The sequence below is a fragment of the Zeus faber genome (genome assembly GCF_960531495.2).
Source record: "Zeus faber genome assembly, chromosome: 21".
In the NCBI taxonomy this organism is placed as follows: domain Eukaryota; kingdom Metazoa; phylum Chordata; class Actinopteri; order Zeiformes; family Zeidae; genus Zeus; species Zeus faber.
In genome coordinates, this window is record NC_137208.1 from 5,424,972 (window position 1) to 5,448,006 (window position 23,035).

General features: G+C 47.5%; 2 protein-coding genes across 3 annotated transcripts in view; both read right to left on the bottom strand.

Moving 5' to 3' along the window:
- tmtc1 (transmembrane O-mannosyltransferase targeting cadherins 1) overlaps window positions 1-15,949 on the bottom strand; it is a 70,400-nt gene extending 54,451 nt beyond the window's left edge. For both annotated transcript variants that reach the window (XM_080022453.1, XM_080022452.1), the window contains exons 1-2: window positions 15,446-15,949; window positions 5,019-5,196 (exon numbers count right to left, since the gene is read on the bottom strand). In XM_080022453.1, coding sequence (XP_079878579.1) covers window positions 5,019-5,196; window positions 15,446-15,756 — 489 coding nt within the window. In that variant the 5' untranslated portion in view covers window positions 15,757-15,949. The remainder of the gene's footprint in view (window positions 1-5,018; window positions 5,197-15,445) is intronic.
- ipo8 (importin 8) overlaps window positions 1-23,035 on the bottom strand; it is a gene marked incomplete at its 3' end in the record, with an annotated part of 62,614 nt that overhangs the window by 10,809 nt on the left and 28,770 nt on the right. The gene's annotated exons all lie outside the window — the stretch shown is intronic.

The following is a 23,035-nucleotide window of genomic DNA, read 5'->3' on the forward strand; positions in this document are numbered from 1 at the left end:
ATCCATCTTCAATCTTCATCCGTCTTCAATCTTCAACCGTCATCGTCTTCATCCGTCTTCATCGTCTTCATCATCTTCAAATCTTGATGTCTTTAATCTTCATCTGTCTTCATCTGTCTTCATCATCATCTTCATCCATCTTCAATCTTCATCCGTCTTCAATCTTCAACCGTCATCGTCTTCATCCGTCTTCATCGTCTTCAATCTTCATCCGTCTTTAATCTTCATCCGTCTTCGTCTTCAGTCTTCATCGTCTTCATCATCTTCATCTGTCTTTAATCTTCATGTCTTTAATCTTCCTCTGTCTTCATCTTCATCTGTCTTCATCTTCATCTGTCTTCATCTTCATCATCTGTCTTCATCATCATCATCTTCATCCGTCATCGTCTTCATCGTCTTCAATCTTCATCCGTCTTCATCCGTCTTCATCTTCATCCGTCATCATCTTCATCCGTCATCATCTTCATGTCTTTAATCTTCATGTCTTTAATCTTCCTCTGTCTTCATCTTCATCTGTCTTCATCATCTTCATCATCCATCTTCATCTTCATCTGTCTTCATCTTCATCCGTCTTCATCTTCATCGTCTTCATCTTCTTTTTCACTGCAACAATGCGTGCAGCTTTATTACATTATGACTTTAAAAAGTAACAGCGGCAGTAAAACTCTCTTTCACTGTGATGGTTGGAGTTTGCACTGCGCTCCGTTACATCACTGAGGGGTTTAAAAAGTGCGGGTCTTGACGCCCGGATCCCTTTCGTCGGCGATATCCCGGTTTGTTATTTTTGGACTGCCCGTTTCCACCGACTTTCCACGCGAACCTAAACGCGATCCCGGCGTTCCCCCGCCCGCGCTCTCCGTACCGAGGCCCGTGAGCGCTGCCCTCTCGCCGTCCGCTGTGGACACGGGTGAAATAGAAAATGATAAGTCGGGCATTTGTTTTCCAGAGCATCTTTAGGTATGCGCAACCTTCAAATCGAGGCAATGGTTAAGTAAATAAATGAATCACACTCCAGAAAAAAAAAAAAATTTTAATTAAAAATAAACAAACAAACAAACAAATAAATATAGGTAAATAAATAAATCGATCACTCAAGAAAAAAACTAAATCAATAGTTTGAATAAATAAATGGCACTCCGTCGGCTTGGGCCTCCATCCTCCATGACTCCACACCGGCGGCGTTAATCGCAACAACCGCCAAATCCCGATTCGAGCGTTAAGACAGACGTGGCGTCAGCCCAAATCTGATTCTTATCCCATTTATCTCCACGGCCCTATGAATGTGGCCCAGAGTGCGATATGAAAATATCAGTGCATGTGTTTTCCTTCCCGCTTTCCACGTTCGTGACGCACGTCCCATCTGCGTCACGTGCGCAAAACATCGTAATTTAAGTCCTTTGGGTTGGCGTGGTACAATTAAGGGCCAATCTGTTACAAAATTCTAAAATGAAAACACTTGTTGAAGCACCGACTGTAAAATAAAAAAAATAAAATTGAAAAAATTTTAAAAAAGGAATCATGTTTTCGATGCTTTATTCCAACGTTATGAGACGGTGGGGGTGGGTGTGTGTGTGTGTGTGTGTGTGTGTGTGTGTGTGTGTGTGTGTGTGTGTGTGTGTGTGTGTGTGTGTGTGTGTGTGTGTGTCGGTCAGAGCTCAGATCACCGTTCCGATCCAGCACGCCACTGGCAACAAAAGTCCAATCACTTTAGCACAAAAAACCTGCCGCTGGTCCCGGCGTTCCAGATGAATTGTAAGTCATCGCCAGTGATTGATCCGTGATATTTTTTTATTTTTTTTTTTGTTTGTTCCTGCGCAAGTCTGTGCCCTGCGAGTGCGACGCTCCCTATCAGGTTCCTTATCAAGATGGAGGGAACGAGCTCCATCTGGTTTTAATCATGAGAGGGGGAGAGAGAGAGAGAGAGAGGGAGAGGGCGAGCGAGAGCGAATGACAGAGGGACAGAGCAACAGACAGAGGGAGAGAGCGAGAGACCGAAGGGAGAAGGAAAGAATGACAGGACGACAGAGAGAAACAGAAGGAGAGAGAATGACAGAGAGACAGGACAGAGAGAGGGAGGGAGGGAGAGAGAGAGAATGCTTTGGCAACGCAAGAATTCTTGTCATGCCAATAAAGCAAATTTGAATAAAAGTTTTTACAGAGTAAAAAAGAAAGAGAAGGACGGACAGCGTGTCTGTGAGAGAGACAGACAGACAGAGAGAGAGAGAGACAGAGAGAGAGGGAGAGACAGGGAGAGGGAGAATGGAAAATAATGACAGAGCAGAACCCTCAGAGTCCCTGCTCTTCAATGTACTATGGGATGTCGGACTCGAACAGCGTGTGAACGTGGCGGTGCGCGCCGTCCTCCCACAGCAATTATTTCCCACTTTTTATTTTTACACCCCTCCTCCTCCTCCTCCTCCTCCTCCTCCTCCTCCTCCTCCTCCTCCTCCTCCACAAGGTTACCCAACAGTTTTCAAAACGCGACGACTCCTCGGCTGCAACACTTTTTAAAATCAACAATCAAATTAGAAAACATTTCAATAGGAAAGGGACGTGGGTTACAGACTTGACTCTCTCCCCCTGCCAAACTCTCTCCCTACCGGCCCGGCTCTCTCCCTCCCCGCCTTTCTAACGCCATCTCCCTAAATCTCTCGCTGTACCCCGCCCGGTACCTCTGCCGAGCCTGGGAACAGCAGGAGCTCTTTGTTCCCATCTCACCTGTCGGGGGCGGAGGGGGAGGAATAATCTTCTCCGGCTTTAAAGCAGATTTCACGGCGACGTCGCTCCCAACTTTACAGACGTGAACAGAAGTCGGGATGACGGGTCAAAGCGGAGAGCAAGGTTGTTTGTTTTTTTTTGTTTGTTTTCTTTTTGACTCAGACGGATTGGCCATGAAACCTGAGGGCTCTGTGGAGTAGCAGCCGATTCAATTTGAGAAAACAGAAGTAAATTGAAAACGTGAGAAGATTAGAAGTATTCAAGAATTCGTGAAGCTTTTCAGCTTTTTTTATTGACAAATGGTCACGTCAGATTGTCCCTATTGGGGGTTAGAAATTGGTTGCATTCTGTTATGTTACGCTCTCATGACTCGCGTCCTCATGAGTCTCGCTCTCAGTAAATCCGGACCAATGCCTCCCTTAAACGGAGCGTCAAATCCATTCGCACGTTCGTAAACCAACCAGATTAAGCAAAGCAAGAAATGCCTGGTGTGAGACGGGAAACGCTCGGAGAAATGAGGCGAGAAGAGGCGGCGGCTTGGCTGAGCCGCACGAGGACTCTGAGGGAGAGGATGCTGTAACAGGACAAAGACCAATTGAAATGTGAAATGGCAGAAGGTTCACCCTGTGAAAATTTGCATTTAAAGTGGTAATAATAAAAAAAACATTTAAAAATCCCATCGTTGGATTTTTTTTTTTTTTTTTTTTTTTTTTTTTTTAAACTGGCACTTTTTAAGAAACATTGCGGCAATATTTTCTGAAATAAATTATTGATTGGTACGAAAACTTTACTGCTGTCATTACTTTTGCAACAGGAATATGATTGGTGGTATTATTGATGGTGTTATTGGTGCTTGGTGCAAGGTATTATTATTTTAAGTTTGGTGGGCCTGTAAATACTATATTCATTTATTATATTTCTATATTATACCTACAGCGAAAGCTCATGGTTAAGTCATGATCATGATCATATGCCATTGGTCCTACATGGCTTATCTCCACTGCATGGAAACAGCCCTGGTCTGCTGTTTTCCTTCTTTGTTTCTATCGGCCCATCGCGTGATAAGCTCAAGTTGAACTTTGGGGGCCGGGTGGAGCAAGCAATACGCAGCAATGGAGTTCAGAGTGCAGTGCGTCCCAATGTGAACGCCCCCTTTATGCATGTGCTCTCCTGTCTGCTGCCTCCATTGTCGGTGGCGGGGTCCGCCTTTCCTGGCAAAAATTCAAAGATGGTGCACGTGAATTGGACAAAGCAGCGCAGCTAGTTGTAAGTAAACCACCTAACAAACAAAATATCTAAAGAAAGAAAGTGACAGAAAAAAAAGAAAAAAGAAAAAAAACAACTTGAGACAAAAAATAAATTGGGGACCTGACGAGTAGATGATGTGATGGATTTCCACTTTAAAGGCAGATTTAAACCTCTGCGTCAACTTTCTGCTCCATCTTTGCCAGCTTGTTTGCTTTCTCTTTGTTCAGAGTCCCCTGCAATGCGTAAAGTCAGCCGGCGCTTTTCAACGCCCGTCTAGGCAGAAGGCAGTTCCAGTCTTGACGGAGAGCGTTTCCAAGTGTCTCCGAACGGATCGGGAGCCGAGTCGCAGAGGTGCGGTCGACCTGAGGTCCCAAATCAACAGGACCGGAGAAACTAAGAGAAGGACCTGCAGCGGAGTGTGAACTACAGGGGAACCTGAGTGTGTCCAGGGCTTCCAGTTAGTCTGCCTTAGTGTGTGTCCATGTTGCTGCTGCCAATACTAATTTGAATACTAATACCAACACTAATACCTATACCAACACTAATACCAATACCAATAACAATACCAATACAAATACCAATACTAATACAAATACTAATACCAATGCTAATACTAATGCCAATACTAATACCGATAATAATAATAACAACAATACCAATACTAATTCTAATACCAATACTAATTCTAATATATACCAATACTAATTCTAATACCAATACTAATACTAATACTAATACCAATACAAATTCCAATACCAATACGAGTAGCAATTCCAATATCAATACTAATACCAATACTTGGACTGGAAACCATTATCAATAGAATTAGATACCCTTACAGGTAAAAATACTTCAAATTTGATACCGGTTCTAAGATTTATTATCAGGAAAACAATTGTAAATATTGAGTTTGGGTAAATAACAAAATAACTATATCACAAAAAAATATCGATCGGGAAGGGAAGGGGGTATTTAGTGACATCACAGCTCGATATCCAAGCTGTGTGTGTGTGTCTGTGTGTGTGTGTGTGTGTGTGTGCGTCTCCACTCACCGCCTCGGTGTGCACGGGGTGCACGGCGAAGAGGAGGGAGGTGAGGAAGGCCAGGCGCGAGTCGTCGAACACGCAGCGCTCGCACGTGTGCATGAGCAGGCAGGTGACGGCGCAGTGCAGACACAGGTTGACCACGTGGAAGTAGAACGGCGTCATGCCGCCCAGCAGGATGTTCAGCCTGGATGGGGAGGGAGAGAGGAAGTTAGTGGAGTTACATTTCACCTCCTTCAACATTTGTTTGTGCGTTTTCCGGCAGCAGGAGGTTACCGGCGTTCAGAATGAGACGAGCGGCGCTTTCTGAATCCTAACTTGACGACACTTGCCCAAAAGGATCACACACACACACACACACACACACACACACACACACACACACACACACACACACACACACACACACACACACACACACACACACACACACACACACACACACACACACACACACACACACACACACCCCTTCAGCCAGTTTAGTCGTCAGCAGACACATCGCTCATCAGCCCCCGTCACCTTTAAAGATTATTTTTGTGATACTGTCGCAATTTTCAAAAAAAGGTGGAACAATCAGAGAAATGTGAGGAAGTTAACCTTGAAGTCATTTGTGGGTTTAAAACCACCGTAACACATATGTTGTCTAGGTGACTTAAAGGTGCCGTTTGTGACGTTGCAGTTTGTTGATTCCATTTGGAAAAGGCGGGGCTGCCCCCGCCTTCACCCTCGTTTGCATTTTTCGCAGATTCCAGATCGGAAAGGTCAGGGCACACGGGAGAAACTAAACGAACGGTGCTTCCCTAATTCCTTGACGACGACACACCCGCCTGGCAGTTGTTTGATACAAATAGCCCGGTGGAATTTCGAAAGCACACATTTCTAACAGGGTCAGTAGGGTTAGTGCACGTAAAGATGTGCAGCAGCGTTCCCCTGCCGTGAGAGAAAATGCCTTTTGTGTTTTTGGCTGGAACGTGGCATCTGAACGCAGTGGATCCAGCGTGTGCATGTGTGTGTGCGCCGTCAAAAACATCCAGGTTAAAAAAAAAAAAAAAAAAAAACACCGGCCCAAATCTCAGAGCGTGACACGGACGATTATGTGAAAATCCATTATTTTTCCTCCCCAGAGATGGAAAGGGCAGATAATCAACTGGATGTGACCGAGCGAGCCAAAAGCAAATTGACCGATGGGGGAAAAATAACTCCATTACCGACAGCTGGGAACGCTAAGAGCCTCAGAGTCGAAAACAATGCGCCCGAACGTCCCCGCCGTGACGATTTTCATAAATGCAAATTCCCCCAATTTATTTATGTGTTCTACGGCACGGGGTGATTGGCTGGGCCCCCCTGGACAGAATTTCCATAGGCTTCTGCTCGCGACGGCTGATTTCCAAACGAATCGGAAGACTCTGATCGCTACGAGACGGATGTTGGAATCCTGGCCTCGAACCAGATTTCTTCCCGAAATCCCCTCGGTGAGGAGCAACTTTGGAGACGCTCATTTTATCATAATCAGGAGGGGATCCCCCTCCCCCGCCCGCCGAGGAAGCCGTCACAACCCCTTCCGCAGCAAAAACCCGGGAACGGTGAAGCATTCGTTCGGGTTCTTAAGTTGTTTCCCGGTCTTTAAATTGTGATCACGTTGGCTTTTGAGATTTTGGTTCAACCTCCCTCATGTCATTGTTAAAAAAATAAAAAATAAAGGCACAAATGCAGATTTTATAACGTTCCCCCCCCCGGCTCCTTCCTCTCGACATCTAACCCATCAACTAAACGGGGAATTTAATGTTCGACACGGAACGGCCCCGAGAGACATCGTCGTCATCTTCCTTTTTTTGAGAGAATCAAAGGCTCTGCTGACCGGAGATCAAATAAAGAGACTCAATCCCCTCTGATCATCGCAGGCATTAACGGAAAACGTAACAAGGATTTTCCTTCATTGAGCGAAGGCTGGAGAGAGAGCTCAGCACAACCGAGGAGGGGAAACCTCCGGCTCAGTCTGAATAGGCCAGGGCGACACAGCCGAAAATCCAATATCGTAATACGTAGAGAGAGCGAGGGAAGGTCACTTTTCACCTCCTTAACATTTGATTTGAGGGTTTTTTTGTTTTTTTTTAAGACGATTCCGCATCAGAAAGTTCACGGCGAACAAAACTATTGGTGCGTTCCGAAACGATTGGTGCGTTCCGAAGCGTGTGGTGCGTTCCGAAGCGAGTGGTGCGTTCCGAAGCGAGTGGTGCGTTCCAAAAACGATTGGTGCGTTCCAAAAACGATTGGTGCGTTCCAAAAACGATTGGTGCGTTCCCAAGCAAGTGGTGCGTTCCCAAGCGAGTGGTGCATTCGAAAGGACCATATCAACGTTTTGGATTTTGTCACATATACATTTCATACAGCCCCTGCCCAAATTTTCCTGATGAGCTGACATTTTCAAATTTTTTTTTTTTTTTTTTTTTAAGAAAATCTTAAGAAAGTCTTTTTAAGAAAATTTGAACGATACGGTCTATACCTTAGATTATGGAGAACAACTACAGCAACACAGTTGTGCCAGAGTTACTTATTATACAGTATTTCCCATCATTAGTAATGTGGATGTTATGAGCGAATGGGTAGAGGCGTTGATGGGAACAGTTACTCTACTAAAGACAAAAAGAAACTCCATTACTTTACCGCCACGCAGCCTTGAAGACGACATCGAACTGTTTCAGGAACCCAGACGATGTCTAGTCTCCCATCACCATAGCAATATCATATCCATGTATTGTCTCGCCCTAGTTTCAAACTTATGGGACGGCCCTTGTCCAGACTTGTCCCTCCCTCGTGGCCATTGCAGGTCGCGTCGGTTGCGCTCTTCCCCAGAAGCAGCCGTCACCATGGCGACAGTTGGCGACCGCCATCCTCGCCCAGATGTTTTGCTTGTTTTGGCTTTCACGAGAGAAAGCTAAGTGGGGCCTAACGACAAACACATCTGCCGGACTCGCTCTCGTTTCTCCAGCGTTCCGTGGAGTTTTCGGGCGGTGTAGGCGGAGGTGAACTTCGGCTGTACTGCCTTGGGAGAATGTAGAAGGACCGCAGTTCTGATGCTCCTTTCTCCGTTATCTGCCCAGCTACAGTGCATGTACGTGCCAAATCGCACGGAACAATACACACCTCCCCAAATAAGGACCCCAGAGAGAAGCACGCGCAGACAGACAGGTCCCTGCAGACGGAGTGAGAGAGACTCCTCCGTTAAATTGGTCTCTCCCTCCCTCCCCCTCTCGGCTGCACTTCCCTCTTAATGGATCGTTCTGAGCAGCTGATGGGGCCGTGACCCCATAGGAAGGTCACGCCCGGCTGGTGAATTAGCGCTGGTAATTACGCCGGAGAACTTTTGCCGCGTCAGCAGCGAAAGACAACCCCCCCCCCCCGGCCTCACCACCACCCCCTTGCTTTGGTCTGTGTTTACTTCGAAACGAGCCCAGCGCCTCCCCGAGAAACCCCACCCGCCTCTGGGGTTCGGGGGCGGAGGGGGAAAGCCGGACCCTTGCTTCCAAAACGGCGCGAGTGAAATTCCAACCGGTGTGCCTGAACGCATCGAATAGTACGCGAAAAAGTACCAGGACGACACGCGCCCTGCATCCCACAATGCACTGTGAGGACGAGACGCCCGTAAAGGTTTCTCTGTATGAACCCCGGACGCCGTGGGAGGAGGTGGAGCTGACGATGACATTATGTTTTCACTCGCATCCTAAAGCACGCTGGGCACAGGCAGTATGACATGAAGCGCTTTGGCGGAGGCGGAAAGATTTGTTTCCGTGCACAGAGCACCTGGTTATTATAATAACGACTGAGAAATGCTCCTCCGACGCCTTAGTAATTGGGCAGAATCCTGCGTAGCGCGGCTCCCAAAAAACGGCAGTAACTCACTTCAGACCGCTCCCAAATTTGCTGCAACGTCAGACGAAATTAATTGGGTATGGCAAGCCGACAGGGAGGTGTAACTGAAAAACACGGTGAGGGCTGTTAAATAAGGCTAGACTAGCGCGAGGGCGGCGAAACGCTGAGCGAGTTGAAGGCGCGCCCCTAGAGACAAGCGATGCGCCGTGACGGCATCTGTTCGCCAAAAAATGATAAACTGCACGAGTGCTGAAAACTCATCAAGAAGGTGATAAGGGAAAATAATGCCACAAATAACAAGGTAATGCGAGTCATGTGAATCGCGTAAAATGATTCGAGTTTCCATCCTGCGTCTTGTAAGATCGTGAATGGGGAAAAAAAAATAGAATAAGACCCTTGAAAACCTGGACGTGCTTGTTCCGAGGTGCTTGAGGTGCTTTTTTTTTGTTTTTTGTTTTCAAACATCCTGCTCACACAGAACATGAATCACTTCCCCCTTTGGAGTTATTCGGAATCGTAGGGGAAACAGCCAGTGATTTTGCCTGAGTCAAGCCCCACGCTGGCGACAGCAGGTCGCCCTGCGGAAGCGGCGAAACTTCCCGTTTCTAGTCTCTCACCGTGGCATGGATGGATGCAGCCAAAAGATCTGATTTGCGGGTGTAATATTATTTATCCTGGACTTGAGATGATAATTAGCTACAGAGGAACCCATTTTATGGCAAAAAAAATGAATACATTTTATTTCTATTTTTTTTTTTCCGAAGTACTGTATCCCCCCCCCCCCCCCCCCATCTGCTGTCGAGCCCCCCCGGCCCCAGGGGGTTCCAAACTGGACGGCCATGCCGTGGAGAACATCCCTCCGCTTCACCCCTTCAGACAACCCGTCACCTCGTCCTCCCCAAACCTCTCATCTTCCTCCGCTTCCCTTTCACGGTTCTACCCGAGCGCTTCCACTCCTCCCCCTCCCCGCCGCACCATCACTCTTTATGATGTCATCACTTCCTCCCGCATCTATTTTCATCCTAAAATTTGTCCGTCTCCCCCTCCCTCCCTCCCTCCCTCTCGCACTCTGACCCTACTACCCCGTCTCGCTACCCCTCCTCCCTCTCTCTCTCTCTGACCCTACCACCCCGTCTCCCTCTCTCCATCAGAATTGGCCTCCTCACTATGTATGCGTGTGTGCCCTCGCGTGTGCATGTGCATACGTGTGTGTGTGTGTGTGTGTGTGTGTGTGTGTGTGTGTGTGTGTGTGTGTGTGTGGCCGCGTGTGTGTGTGCGCGCGCGCGCGAGCGTGCACGCCCTTCACCTTGGAGCATATCTCTAAGGCGCTGCAGTAATCACGGGAACAGAGGCAGATTGCTTTACTGAGCACGCACAGTACCCCCAGGCGTGTGTGCATGTGTGTGTGTGCGTGCGTGCGTGTGCACATTTTGCACCCACCCATGCGTAAAAGTGACAAATGCACCTGGAAGCGCACACGTGTGCACAGGTGCCCGTATGCTGCTTTCACTGTGTGTCCAAGTGGAATAACACGAGGCTGCTCAGCTCCAGGTTGAGGGGGAGACGCCGCCCTGCATTCAAACCCACGGCCAGGGCTCATTACCTTGCTCAAGGGTGCCTTGTGCGAGGCGCTGCATTGGCTGTCAGGGGGTTCTACTGTATAGAGGTTCTCATTTATTTTACCTCTGCAGTTTGGGATCAAAAAAGGCTCCATACACGGAAAAGCGGCGTTCTTCAACCACTGTGCGCCGTGAGAGCTCGCCCGGTGAGCCGTGAACTATTTTCCAAAATTTCACAAAAAAAAAAAAAAAAAAAGGAAAGAATGAAAACAAGCTTTTGTGTCGCAAGATCAAAATCACGAGGCTGCGCTAATTCATTCAATCTATCAGTTCAGGCGTTTAGGGCCGAATAGTTCCTCAAAGAGACAAACAGGATTTAACCTGAGCGCAAACGAGCTGCAAAAACAACAAATGAACAGATGGTTTGGGAGTTGGGGGCATTGTGTCGGGGTTTCCAGAGCACGTTGAGCCCTTTTTCTTGCTGGCATTGCGTGGACACAACCTGCGAGCAAACAGCGCCTTCTCGAAGATTCAAGAGAAGCCCCTGTCTAGCTGTCAGATTTGAGGATGAATGGGCAGTTTCCCCTGGCTCTATTCTCCATTTTGGGCTTTTCCACTCCACCGCCTGTGGCTACGGTTGAAGAAATTTGTTCTCTTTACTGTAAAAAACGTCCAAATGCGGCGACCTGCCGAGAGCTTACTACTACTGGTCCGTTACAACCACTGCCCCGGTTAAAGCAAAGCTGACTTTGATCTGTAGCTTCCGATATCACATTTAAAGTGGTGTGATCCGCAAGAATATTAAAAAAGAATAATAATAATTCTCACGTTATACTTTGTTACTTTATTTGTTAGTCTGAACTTAAAAAAAAAAAAATGCTGTTCAATGTATTTGCGTTATGCATGTGGCTCCTCTACATGCCTTTTTAATAGTTTGTGACGGGGTCCGCCACAAACAAGGAGTGAACGGCGGCTGCAATGAATTTGACGAAAGCAGCGTCGCTCATGGTGGCGGGTAGACTGCCAATGAGGATGGAAAAAGAAATAAAATAAAAAATAAAAAAGAATTAAATACCCCCACCGCCTCAAGTGACGGAGATAAAACAAAGCAAATCAATGCATCAGTAGAAGGCAAATAATGGTGGAAAGAAATAAATCATCCTGCAGCGTAGACAAAGGTAAACCCAGATTTTGAAAAGAATAAATAAATGATACAGGTCCTCATGGAATTCCAGGAACTGTAATGTAACCCAACACACGTTGCCTTACCGATCTCCACTTTGACCTTTATTGCACCAACCTGACTCAATCCGGGTTTTCCCCGGCACAAAGGATTCTGGGAAACCTCGGGGCTGGACTTTGGTGTGCCTGTGGCACCCACTCGGGAGTTAGGTGTGTGTGTGTGTGTGGAGAACAGATGCTCGCTGCAGAGCACTGCGATATGCCGCGTCGGCCTCTCCAGAGAAATATTAAGCAGCTGCGTCTGCTCCAACAACTGTATTAGCAGCTGCTGCAAAGGCTTCCAAGGCTGACGGCTGATTAGACTCCATATTGTCAAATGACACGGCCTCCCTCACCACGGCACCTTGACACACACACCCGTGAGGTGTGTGACGAAAGTTTGTGGCATGAAATTTAGAGATTTAAAAAAAATTGATAAATAAAAAATGTGAGAATGTGCAATATCATAGAGCTTACAAATGGGTCACGGAATCAAAAAAAAAGAAAAAAGTACTTATTACTTATTATATTCACCATGAACCGCCGGGGGGGGGGGGGGGGGGGGGGGGCACGGCAGAATGAAACGAAGGCGTTGACGCCAATAATTCAACCATTAGGTTGACGGTGACTTTAACTCAGGACCCGGATAAAGCACCAAAAGAGTCGGAGGAAAGCAGCAAGAAAATGGGCAGAGTGGGATTGAAACAGATGGAAAGCTGTAAAATTTGCAAAAGAGAGAAGAGAGAGAGTGATAACCTTGGCCTCACACATCTTTTCCATCTCCCTTCAACAATAGAAGACGCCATATTGTTGTAATCTTTCCTCAGTCGCAGCTTTCCTTAGGGGTAGAATAAAAACAGAGTAAAGACGTGTTGTTGGGAGGGAGCCGGGAGGGAAGGAGCCACAGACACTTGATTTGATTTAAGAGCAGGAATTGAGAGGAGGCTTGTAGAGAATGTGACCTCACCACTAACTAGAACCCCCCCCCCCCCCCCCCGCGGCGTGGAATATGTGAATACATTAAAAATGTAAAAAACGACAACATGACCCGTTTACACGCCTCTAAAGTCTGCTGGTGAATTTGGGGATATGAAGCAGCCTTGACGTCGAGCAGTACAGTGAAACTTTTGAAATGAAGCCGGCCCAGTTTGGAGACGTGTTCCTTTGTGCAAATACACATCTTATACAACAAGCAGATCATTGACCAGCCGATATACATCAACACGCACTGAATATTATGTCACATATGTTTTATTTTGTTGTTGTCGCCGTCAGGCTCTTATCATTCATTTAGCTGCACTGTGACAAAGTAAGGACATAATCATGTCCTAATGTGCACTTTCTAAATAAAAGGAAATGAGAAATATGACTTCAGACCAGATATTAACAGCTGTAACACCAGCCAGATGTTGGATACTAAATAAACACCAGCCAGATGTTTGATATCAAATAAACACCAGCCAGATGTTTGATATCAAATAAACACCAGCCAGATGTTTGATATCAAATAAACACCAGCCAGATTTAGATACTAAATAAACACCAGCCAGATGTTGATTACTTTAAATAAACACCAGCCAGATGTTGATTACATTAAATAAACACTATCCAGATGTTAGATGTTAAATAAACACCTGCCAGATGTTGTATATGAAATAACCACCAGCCAGATGTTGATTACATTAAATAAACACCAGCCAGATGTTAGATAATAATAAACACCAGCCAGATGTTGGTTACATTAAATAAACACTATCCAGATGTTTGATGTTAAATAAACACCTGCCAGATGTTGTATATGAAAGAACCACCAGCCAGATGTTGATTACATTAAATAAACACCAGCCAGATGTTACATATGAAATAAACACCAGCCAGATGTTACATATGAAATAACGACCAGCCAGATGTTAGATATTCAATAAACACCAGCCAGATGTTAGATATTCAATAAACACCAGCCAGGTGTTGATGATATTAAATTAAAATCAGCCAGATGTTGATTATATTAAATTAAAATCAGCCAGATGTTGATTATATTAAATAAACACCAGCCAGATGTTGGTATTCAATAAACACCAGCCAGATGTTGGTATTCAATAAACACCAGCCAGATGTTGGTATTCAATAACCAGCCAGATGTTGGTATTCAATAACCAGCCAGATGTTGGTATTCAATAACCAGCCAGATGTTGGTATTCAATAACCAGCCAGATGTTGATCATATTTAATAAACACAAGACAGATGTTGATCATATAACACCAGCCAGATGTTGATCATATTCAATAAACACCAGCCTGTTGATTATATTAAATAAATACCAGCCAGATGTTGAATATATTTTAATAAACACTAGCCAGATGTTAGAAATTCAATAAACACCATCCAGATGTTAGATATTAAATAAAGACCTGCCAGATGTTGTATATGAAATAACCACCAGCCAGATGTTGATTACATTAAATAAACACCAGCCAGATGTTAGATATTCAATAAACACCAGCCGGATGTGAGATATTCAATAAACACCAGCCTGATGTTGGGTATTTAATAAACACCAGCCAGATGTTGATTACGTTAAATAAACACCAGCCAGATGTTGATTACGTTAAATAAACACTAGCCAGATGTTAGATCTTAAATAAATACTAGCCAGGTGTTAGATATTCAATAAACACCAGCCAGGTGTTGATGATATTAAATTAAAATTAGCAAGATGTTGATTATATTAAATAAACACCAGCCAGATATAGGTATTCAATAACCAGCCAGATGTTAGATATTCAATAAACGGCAGCCAGATGTTGATCATATTATACAAACACAAGACAGATGTTGATCATATAACACCAGCCAGATGTTGATCATATCAAATAAACACCAGCCTGTTGATTATATAGAATAAACACCAGCCAGATGTTAGATATTTTGACCGTGTGTGATCCCATGGTGTGCACATAGTTTACAGCTGGATTCCCATTGAATTTAAAGTGTTTTAGGCTCCAGGAGGAGAACATGGGTCAGACACTGAAAGTCTGGTGTTCGAGGTCAGAGGTCAGAGACCCTCAGAGAGTCACTCCAGACAAAATACTGGAACATAGTTTTGAGGATAGATGGAGCCTGTGCTCGGCACCAGAAGTCAGGTAAACATTCTCACAGTGAAGCGGACAACGAAGCTGCCTGGAACTAAAAGTGATGTACTACACAGCACCTGGAGGCGCCGGTACGACCTGTTCCATCTATTATATAGAGCATAGTGAATAAACAGTGAGATAAAATATAGTGAATAAAAAGTTAAATAGAATATATTTAATAAAAAGTTAACTAAAAATGGAGTGAATAAAGCGTTAAATAGAATATAGTAAATAAAAAGTAAAATAGAGCGTAGTAAATTAAAAGCTAAATAGGATGGTGAATAAACAGTGCAATGGAAATGTACTTAATAAAAAGGTAAATAGAACGCAGTAAATTAAAAGCTAAATAGGATAGTGAATAAACAGTGCAATGGAAATGTACTTAATAAAAAGGTAAATAGAACGCAGTAAATTAAAAGCTAAATAGGATAGTGAATAAACAGTGAAATGCAAATATATTTAATAAAAAGTTAAATAAAATGGAGTGAATAAAGCGTTAAATAGAATATAGTAAATAAAAAGTTAAATAGAACGTAGTAAATTAAAAGCTAAATAGAATAGTGAAATGGAAATGTATTTGATAAAAAGTGAAATGGAATATACTGAACAAAAGCTCGCCCAGGACACAGCGAAGAGAAAGTTTCCGACCTGAAGGTGAGCACGCACAGCGGGCGGTAGGACTTGTGGCTGCTGTTGTCCGCCATGCGCTTGCCCCAGAAGTCGTTCCTGAAGGCGGCCGCCAGCTCCGCCGCGGGCCGCACGTCGGGGTTGTTGCTTATCGCCCACACGTCGTCGTGCACGAACTCCCCGCGCAGAGAGTTACCGAAGCAGAGCGCGCACAGCACGAGCAGCGCCGCGTGCCGCCCCGCGCCGCGCACCGCCGCCGCCACCGCCGCCTGCTCCGGCCGCAGCCGCAGGCGGCGGTGGCGGGCTTTGCTCTCCCTGCCGCCCGCCGCCATGGCATGCCCCCGTCCCGTCCCGTCCGGTCCCGTCCCGTCCCGCTCCGTCGCGTCGCGTCGCGTCACGTCACGTTGGCCGCTCCGCGGAGCTGGACGCCGGGGAAAGAGGAGGAAGAGGAAGAGGAGGACGAGGCGGGGAACAACATGGCCGGTCCGCCGGACGGGGTGCGCTCGGTCCGCCGGACGGGGTGCGCTCGGTCCGCCGGACGGGGTGCGCTCGGTCCGCTGGCGGGACGAGGACTGAGCGGCGCGGTGTGGAGCCGCCGCCTGGAGAGTGTGGAGGCAGGCGGTACCGCCCCCCGGCGCATGCGCGGTGCAGTACTGTGTCGGCGCTACTCCTCAGACGCGCGTCGACACCTGGGGCGCGCGCTCTCTCTCCCTCTCCCCCTCCTTCCCTCGCTCTCTTTCTCTCCCCCTCTCATTCTGTCTTTCCTTCTCTCTCTCTCTCTCTCTCTCCCCCTCTCTCCCTCCTTCCCTCGCCCTCTCATTCTGTCTTTCCTTCTCTCTCTCTCTCTCTCTCTCCCCCTCTCTCCCTCCTTCCCTCGCCCTCTCATTCTGTCTTTCCTTCTCTCTCTCTCTCTCTCTCTCCCCCTCTCTCCCTCCTTCCCTCGCCCTCTTATTCTGTCTTTCCTTCTCTCTCTCTCTCTCTCTCTCCTCATCTCTCCCTCTCCCCCTCCTTCCCTCGCTCTCTTTCTCTCCCCCTCTCTCCCTCCTTCCCTCGCTCTCTTTCTCTCCCCCTCTCATTCTGTCTTTCCTTCTCTCTCTCTCTCTCTCTCTCTCTCTCTCCCCCTCTCTCCCTCCTTCCCTCGCCCTCTCATTCTGTCTTTCCTTCTCTCTCTCTCTCTCTCTCTCTCTCTCTCTCTCTCCCCATCTCTCCCTCTCCCCCTCCTTCCCTCGCTCTCTTTCTCTCCCCCTCTCATTCTGTCTTTCCTTCTCTCTCTCTCTCTCTCTCTCTCTCTCTCCCCCTCTCTCCCTCCTTCCCTCGCCCTCTCATTCTGTCTTTCCTTCCCTCTCTCTCTCTCTCTCTCTCCCCATCTCTCCCTCTCCCCCTCCTTCCCTCGCTCTTTCTCTCCCCCTCTCATTCTGTCTTTCCTTCTCTCTCTGTCCCCCTCTCTCCCTCCTTCCCTCGCCCCCTCTCATTCTGTCTTTCCTTCTCTCTCTCTCTCTCTCTCTCTCTCTCTCTCTCTCTCTCTCTCTCCCTCCTTCCCTCGCCCTCTCATTCTGCCTTTCCTTCCCTCTCTCTCTCTCTCTCTCTCCCCATCTCTCCCTCCCCCCCTCCTTCCCTCGCTCTCTTTCTCTCCCCCTCTCATTCTGTCTTTCCTTCTCTCTCTCTCCCCCTCTCTCCCTCCTTCCCTCGCCCCCTCTCATTCTGTCTTTCCTTCCCTCTCTCTCTCTCTCTCTCCCTCTCTGTATCACCTCCCCCTCTCTCTCCGCCTCTGCCCCTCTCCATCTCTACCTCTGCCTTACCTTCCCTCTCTCTTTCATTCCCCCTCTCTCTCCATCTCTACCTCTACCTTACCTTCCCTCTCTCTTTCATTCCCCCTCTCTCTCCATCTCTCCCTCGGTCTCTCCTTGCCTCTCTCCCTATCCCCTCCCTCTCTCTTCCTGTGACCCATTCCCTCTCTCTCCATCCCTCCCTCTGTCTTCCCTTCCCTCCTTCCCTCTCTCTCTCTCTCTCTCCCTCTCTGTATCACCTCCCCCTCTCTCTCCCCCTCTACCTCTGCCTTACCTTCCCTCTCTCCCTCGCTCTCTTCCTCTCCCTCCTTCCCTCACTATCTTTCATTCCCTCTTCCCCTCCATCCCTCGCTCTTTCCCTCTCCCCCTCGCTTCCCTTCCCTCTCCCCCTCCTTCCCTCGCTCTCTTCCTCTCCCCCTCTCATTCTGTCTTTCCTTCCCTCTCTCTCTTCCTCTCTGTATCACCTCCCCCTCTCTCTCCGCCTCTGCCCCTCTCCACCTCTACCTCTGCCTTACCTTCCCTCTCTCTTTCATTCCCCCTCTCTCTCCATCTCTCCCTTGGTCTTTTCTTCCCTCTCTTCCTCCTTCCCTCTCTCCCTCCCTCTCTCCCTCCTTCTCTCCCTCTACCTCTGGCTTTCCTTCCCTCTCTCCCTCTCTCCCCGTCTTTCATTCCTTCTCTCCTTCTCCCTCTATCCATCTCTCCCTCTGTCTTTCCTTCCTTCCTTCCCCGCTTCTCCCTCCTCCCCCCTCCCTTTCCTTCCCTCTCTCTATCCGACATCAATACAGAGAGAGGAGGGGAGAGAGAGAGAGAGAGAGAAGGAAAGAGAGAGGTAGGCGGTAGAGTGTGAGACAGGAGAGGGGGGTAGGGAGGGAGAGAGAGCGAGACGGGGGGGGGGGGGGGGGGGAGCGAGACGGGAGGGAGGGAGAGAGAGCGAGAGGGGAGGGAGGGAGAACTGAGGAGCTGTGTCCTTCACAATGGGACGTTGTCAAACTGGCCGAGGGCGAGAGGGGCGAGCGTCCTCAGCTCTGGTCCGGTGACACCGCGGCAGCACCTCACACCTCAAACGCGGTCGGACGCTGAGACGGGGCCTCTCAAATTTGGTGACCTTTGCCCTCCGCCCCCCCCCGGCCCTCTTTTTCCAGATCGTCACCACGGACCGCGGTTTGGGAGGCGGCGTCGGGGTGTTTCACGCAGGCCCCGCCCTCCTCGATATCGACGACCCGCAGGGAGAGCGAGAGGGCGTCGATCTTTGTTTATTTTTTCATCAATAAAGAAGACGTCCGGCGTAGATTGACGGAGGAAAAGGCACAAACTGGCGTGTGGCAAAAATCCCCAGAACGCAGGAAATGAAGCGCTTGACGCCCAAAATGTCCTGGGGGGGGTGGGCGACGCCCCTCTAAACGTGGCCCCAACGCCCGGACGACACTGGGATCAAACAGACAAAATATTGCTTACGTTTGTAAAAATAATAATAATTAATTAATTGATTAATAAATAAATAAATGAATAAATAAATAAATGCATATTTCTTTTATGTTCTCAACTTGAAATTAATAAATGAAGATGCACATTTTTAATTGAGGGGGAAAAAAACGACTTAAAAAAAACACTCGAGGGTTTTGATAAATGAAAGTGACCTTCTTGTTGGCGTTGTGATGACTTCAGTTCAACGCTTTTCTTTTCAGTGCGTGGAGTCCGAGGCGCTCCCACTGCTGCTGAAGCTCAATGCACTCACCGAGAAGGAAGGAAGGAAGGAAGGAAGAAGGAAAGAAGGAAAGAAAGAAAGAAGGAAGTTCCTTTAGAATGGCATGCTTGAAATGTTGAAACGGGAAAAGCAAAAGGTTGTCTTGTTGCCGTCAGTGTGTTATTGGTGTCAGTGTGGTCAGTGTGTTAGTGGTGTCAGTGTGGTCAGTGTGTTCAGTGTGTTCAGTGTGTTAGTGGTGTCAGTGTGGTCGGTGGTGTCAGTGTGTTATTGGTGTCAGTGTGGTCAGTGTGTTAGTGGTGTCAGTGTGGTCAGTAGTGTCAGTGTGGTCAGTGTAGTCAGTGTGTCGGTGAGTCAGTGTGTTCACATCTTTCTCCTGGAGATGCTTCCAACTTCAGCTGTCACTTGGTTGGTTTAATCCTTTACAGCAGTCACCAGGCTCTGTGTGTGTGTGTGTGTGTGTGTGTGTGTGTGTGTGTGTGTGTGTGTGTGTGTGTGTGTGTGTGTGTGTGTGTGTGTGTGTGTGTGTAGAAGCCACACCTGCCTTGGGTCTAGGTGATTGGGCCCAGGATCAGTGTGGCAGTACGGCTGTTATTAGTGACCCTAATCAAGGAGCAACAGGTAAAACCCCCATCCCCACCCACACACCCAGGAGAGGAGCCCTTGTCATGGCATGTTGTCCATCTGCTCTGGGTTTGTTCCACCTAGCCCACTCTCTGCAATAAAACTGCTTTGTTTTCTACTACATGGTCCGTGTCTCTGCGTCGGAGGGCCCTGAAATTGTCACTCGGGTGGAGTGCGGCAGGCGGATCTGCTACAATGTGTATGCAAACAAATTTATTTAAAGCAGCATAATGTCATTTTTGAGATTTGGCGCCCCTACAGTTTCTGAGTGCAATTGCACTTTCACACCGCCGTGGTAAAACTCAGTCCGGTGCCCGAAAATAATTTATTTTACCTGACAAATTTTAACCCTTTCTGTCATGTTATAATAACAGTCTGTGTTACAAACACAGATATGTGTACCTTGGTTACAGCGGCCCTTGCACGCACCTCGCCACTCCGATCGAGCACCCGGTTCCACGGCTCCTCCAGAGCCGCGGGGAGAGATGGCGCAGGGATCGGACCCCTGCCACCGCTGTAGGTACCAGATGTGCTCGGGCTGCCAGATCGGCTCGCATGCCCCAGTCAGAGGGTGACACAAACCGCGTGGCTCAATGAAAGGGAGGGTCGGCGCGCGCCGGCTGAGGTGCGGGTGCCGGGCGCTCCACTGGCCCGTCTCATCTGTGCCGCGGCGATCCAACGAGCATTATTACCGGAAATTTACACCGGTAAGTTTAGAATTCATAGTTTGTTTTTTTGTTGTAGTTATTTTTTTTTTATATAAATGTTACCAGGCAATAAAACGGGAATTACCCGAGCCAAACATCAAGGAAGTGATGTGGCGGTTTCGTATCCGAACACAGAAGTTACCTTTGTAGGGGTGGGTGGGAATGTAAGAGCTGCCACTCTCCATGTTACGAGTCCGTGTAACATCAAAATGATTCGGAAGCTGTTATTTCAAGGTAAAAAAAATGAAATGGTGTTGCTTTAACAAGGTGTGATTAACACAACACAGGGAACCTGCAGAACAATGTGAAACAGAAAGTGGCGCCCTCTGCTGGCTCCTAAATGTACTTCAAGTATTAAAAGAGAAAGCTGCATGTCACGTTCAGACTCTAATTCTACATGAAGTCAAACATTTTCCTGCAGATTATTCTCATGCACATCGTGATTATAATTTACAATAAACAATATCGGCGGTTCTGTTGTAATCTACAGGGATGCAGAGCTGACGAACCCTAAATCAACAGTTTGGGAGATCCACTCCACGCCCCGATTCAAGTAACTTGCGTCCTTTCTAACATGTAGGGTGGGGTTTTTTGGGTTTTTTTTCCCTTCATTTAAATGTATTTTGTTAATAAATTATAACTTATTTTGCAGTTTTGTGTCCGTATTGTTTTATTTTATGTTCTCCCAAGGTTGTTCAGAAGATGAATTGTTAATGTTGTTTGTGGTCTGAAAATGCGAATACAATTAAATTATAAAAGAGAGAGGGCGGGGGGGTGGGGGTGAGAGTGAGAGAGGTTGTTGACCTGGTTGCTGATTGACAGAACTAAAAACAGCTCTGAACATCTGTCCTTCCCCCTTGTGGTGAAAACAAGTCACTTCAACGCAGGAGGTGTTTTCCCGTCTTTACTATGTCCCGTCCGTCCATCATTCATCCGTCCACCCATGATAGGATGAAAGAGGAAGGAACAGGAGAGGTGGATGGATCTCTCTCTCTCTCTGTGTGTGTGTGTGTGATCTGATGTTTTCTTTCGACTATGTTCTGCGACCGATTAAGTTCCAACTCATCCAGTGACCCCCTGCTCCCTCCGGATAACACTGCCTCTCTCTCTCCCTCCCTCCCTCCCTCTTGCCCTCTCTCTCTCTCTCTCTCTCTCTCTCGAGGTCCAGTTTACCGCTTGAAACCCTGTCCTCCCGTCAAAGCTGAGGTTTTTCGAATTTGTCGGAGAAAACGCCGCTTCGTTTGGCTCAATTACCGTTGAAGGAAACGACTGAAGAGACGCTCGCAGCATTTTCCAACGTAGCGAGCCTCCTGCGACGTCTGGAGTCGAGGCATGGACCCAGGAAGGCAGGCGGCCGAAGCAACAGCCTCTAATGGCTGCGCATTTCCGACAACACAAACCAGACGTAGAGGGCTTCGGGGGAGCGGCCGCGCGTCCCCCAGCGCTGGAGCGGGAGCACGCCCGGCTGTGGGGGGGGGGGGAGAGAGAGAAAGAGCCAGGAGCCAAACGCCCACCGCGGCTTTTAAAGGCTCTGCGACCTCCCAAATCACCCCAAATCCCCCGCAGCCGCGTCCCCTGCCGGTTGCAGGCGGCGCCAAGACCACAATAATATGTCTGCGTGTGGATAACTCGCCCGGGGTCCTTTCCACTAATTCCGTCACACTCGTGATCAAGCGCGACGACAACTCTTCGTCTTCTTTTTTTTTTTTTTTTCTACCTAACGATCTAACGATGCGGTCGGGAGACGGACGTGAGAACTCTTAAAGGGACAGGTTCGCCGTTTTTTAAAATGCCGTTTCCCCATCATGACAACGACCTCGCTGAACGCTTCACTTTTGAGAAACTTACCACTCTGCTGCAGCTTCTCACTGGGCTTCCATCCGGTCCCACGGGAAAACAAAACTTTAAATCTCCTTTTCGGAGTTTTAAAGTGGTAATCTGTGAGATTAGTTTGTTTAAAAAAATAATAATAATAAAATAAAAATGCAGATTTTACACTGACATTACCTGACATTTTATAAGAAACAGTCGTTCATTTGTGTTACACATGTGCTCCTCCGTATGCTGTTTCCATTGTTGGTGGCGGGGTCCACCACACGCGAGAAATTAAAAGCAGCCGCGGCAAATTTGGTAAAGCAGCGGAGCTAGTCGTGATCAGTTAACAACATTCACAAAAAGAACAGCACTCTGGCATAAAAAAAAAAAAAAGACAAAGAAAAATATCCAAGAATCAAACCAATTATCAGAAGAAGGTAAACTTCAGAGAAAATCATTTGAATCATCAGTTTGTCACTGAGCTTCACATGCCTCAACCTCAGTGACGTCTTCATTTTGAATCTTATCTCACACTTCCATGCGTTCCTTACAGCTGCCTTGAGCTGGCTGATCGCCACGACAACTAGCCGCCAGCCCGCCTTTGTGTGTGTGTGTGTGTGTGTGTGTGTGCGTGTGTGTTTTTCCTGTGAACAGGACGCAGTGATTAGGGTGGCGCTCGGCTGTGAAGAGCGGGGGCCGCAGTGGGATGTTGAATATGAAACATGGAATCTGCGATTAAACCGCGTGATGAGCGATTAAATTAGCGATTAGCTTATTCAATCAGCCGCTGACGAGCGAAGCGTTAAACAACCAAAGCTTTCATTATAGCCCCAAGGATGAGTCATTAACGTCGTAACATCTAATGTCCACCCCAGGGGGGGGTCCAAGTCCTCGGTTTGAGTGTCTTTCAGTCAGTGCACGGTGTGTGTGTGTGTGTGTGTGTGTGCTTCTCTGCACTCGAGCGACAAATCAATGT